The 2,032-nt window shown below is 38.8% G+C and overlaps 1 protein-coding gene across 1 annotated transcript; it reads left to right on the top strand.

Moving 5' to 3' along the window:
- Positions 1–786: 786 nt before the first annotated feature.
- LOC121965973 (cullin-associated NEDD8-dissociated protein 1-like) lies at positions 787–2,020 on the top strand (the record flags this gene model as incomplete). The annotated part of the gene is made up of 3 exons (XM_042516079.1): positions 787–930; positions 1,601–1,736; positions 1,844–2,020. Coding segments are annotated over 3 exons (457 nt in total), but the record flags the coding sequence as incomplete, so codon positions are not given.
- Positions 2,021–2,032: the final 12 nt, after the last annotated feature.

Genomic DNA, 2,032 nt, shown 5'->3' with positions numbered 1-2,032 from the left:
TTTTTGTTTTTGGATTTTTGGTCAAATAAAACCAGGGTTCCCATGGGTTTGAAAACATTTTGAAAAAGTCATTGAATTTGTAAAAATCATGATAGATTTTTAAAAAGTCATTAGTGAAAATCATCATAGTCATGGAGTTTGTAAAGTTCATTAACATTTTTGAAAAAGACATGAAATTAAAAAATCATGATAGTTTTGTACAAGACATGGAATTAATAAAAAAAGCAGTTTTTTAAAAAATCATGAAGTAAATTAAAAAGGATAGTTTTTTAAAAAAAATTAATTAGTATTCATGAAAATTCTGAAAAAGTAATAGATTTTGTAAAAATCATGATTTTTTTGTAAAAGTCATGGAATTAATAAAAATCACAATTAATTTAAAAAATTGAATAAATTTTTAAAAATTTAAAAAGTGTTTTTGTTAAGGTCATGGAATTAATAAAAATCACAATAGTTTTTAAAAATGGAATAAAAAAATATTTAAAAACATTTTTTGTAAAATGTGTAAAAATCATTTCAGTTTTGAAAATGGTCTTGACTTTGTGTTGTGGAGCATTAAGAAATAAAAACTCAAATTAAGTCCCAGTTGCTCAGAAAAGTCACAGATCTCACTGAAAATAGCATAAATTGTTTTTTTTAAATTGAGTTTGGTTTGCCTGAAGGTCATTTCTTTCCCTCATCGACAGCTTGATTTTCACCTAATTGTCCAGATTAATGTGTAAATAAAAATAAAGCAACTTCTTTGAGCAGGTTTAAATAAAGAGTATTTTCTGTCCTGACCGACAGGACGTGAAGAACAGCCGCTCCACGGACTCCATCAGACTGCTCGCTCTGCTCTCATTGGGCGAGGTGGGACACCATGTGGACCTGAGCAGCCAACCAGAGCTCAAGACGGTCATCCTGGATGCTTTCTCCTCCTCCAGTGAAGAGGTAACACACGTCCGTCCAGCTTTTCACCTGTAAAGTTTTTAACACCTGACAGGAGAAACGGAGGACAGCATCAAGCTTTTTTTTCTTTTAAATGTGCGTTTTTGTGTCCTTCTGTCTCATTCTGTGTCCTCTCTCTGAATTCGGACATTTTTGCGGGTCCTTGAACGCAGCGCAGGCGAGCTCTTTAGGAGTTCTTTTTTCCTCAGCAGCAGTTTGGGATTTGCAGGCTGGATAATTGATCCGTTCAGAGCTAATCTGATCAGGTCGATGGATAAAAGAAGCAGCTGCTGCAAGTGTAAGCGAACTTTTAGACCCAGCAGTATGAACGATTAAGTATTACTTTCAGTTCCCTTGACGTTATATTGCTCCACCTGTGCCCAGAGTACGCCCTTCTCTGATGTGAAGATTTGCTTCCTCTCTTTGTTTTTTTTGATAGTAACTGAATATATTTGTAATTTGGAGTATTTATCAGGCAAACACATCATCTGAAGACGCCACTGTAGTTTTAGGATTGTGAAAAATAATTGTTCATATACTTTAAGGATGAATAATTGAAGAGTTGACTCCACCTTCAGGGTGTTTTGCACCCCTAAAGAAGAACTGTGGAAATTGTTGCTGACCTAACTCTAGTAGTGAAGTAGATATTAACCCGTCTCTCTCGCTGCTTCAGGTGAAGTCGGCGGCCTCCTACGCGCTGGGCAGCATCGCTGTGGGGAATCTTCCAGAATATCTGCCCTTTGTCCTGCAGGAGATCTCGTCCTCCAAGAGACAGTACCTGCTGCTGCACTCGCTCAAAGAGATCATCAGTAAGAACAACAGCTCCAGTACTGTCTGAATACTTCTGTGTGTCTACTGTGGTTTCAATGTGTCTGTGTGTGTCTGTGTGTGCGTGTGCGTGTGCGTGTGTGTGCAGGTTCGGCATCAGTGTCGGGTCTGAAGCCGTACGTGGAGTCCGTCTGGTCTCTGCTGCTCAAACACTGCGAGTGTCAGGAGGAAGGAACCAGGAACGTGGTGGCCGAGTGTCTCGGCAAACTGACGCTGATCGACCCCGAAACGCTGCTGCCCCGCCTCAAAGGATACCTGCTGTCAGGTAATCAATACT

Source organism: Plectropomus leopardus, unplaced genomic scaffold (genome assembly GCF_008729295.1).
Source record: "Plectropomus leopardus isolate mb unplaced genomic scaffold, YSFRI_Pleo_2.0 unplaced_scaffold22579, whole genome shotgun sequence".
NCBI classification, from domain to species: Eukaryota; Metazoa; Chordata; class Actinopteri; order Perciformes; family Serranidae; genus Plectropomus; species Plectropomus leopardus.
The sequence above is the reverse complement of the archived record's forward strand: the minus strand, read 5'-3'. Positions and strand labels throughout refer to the sequence as shown.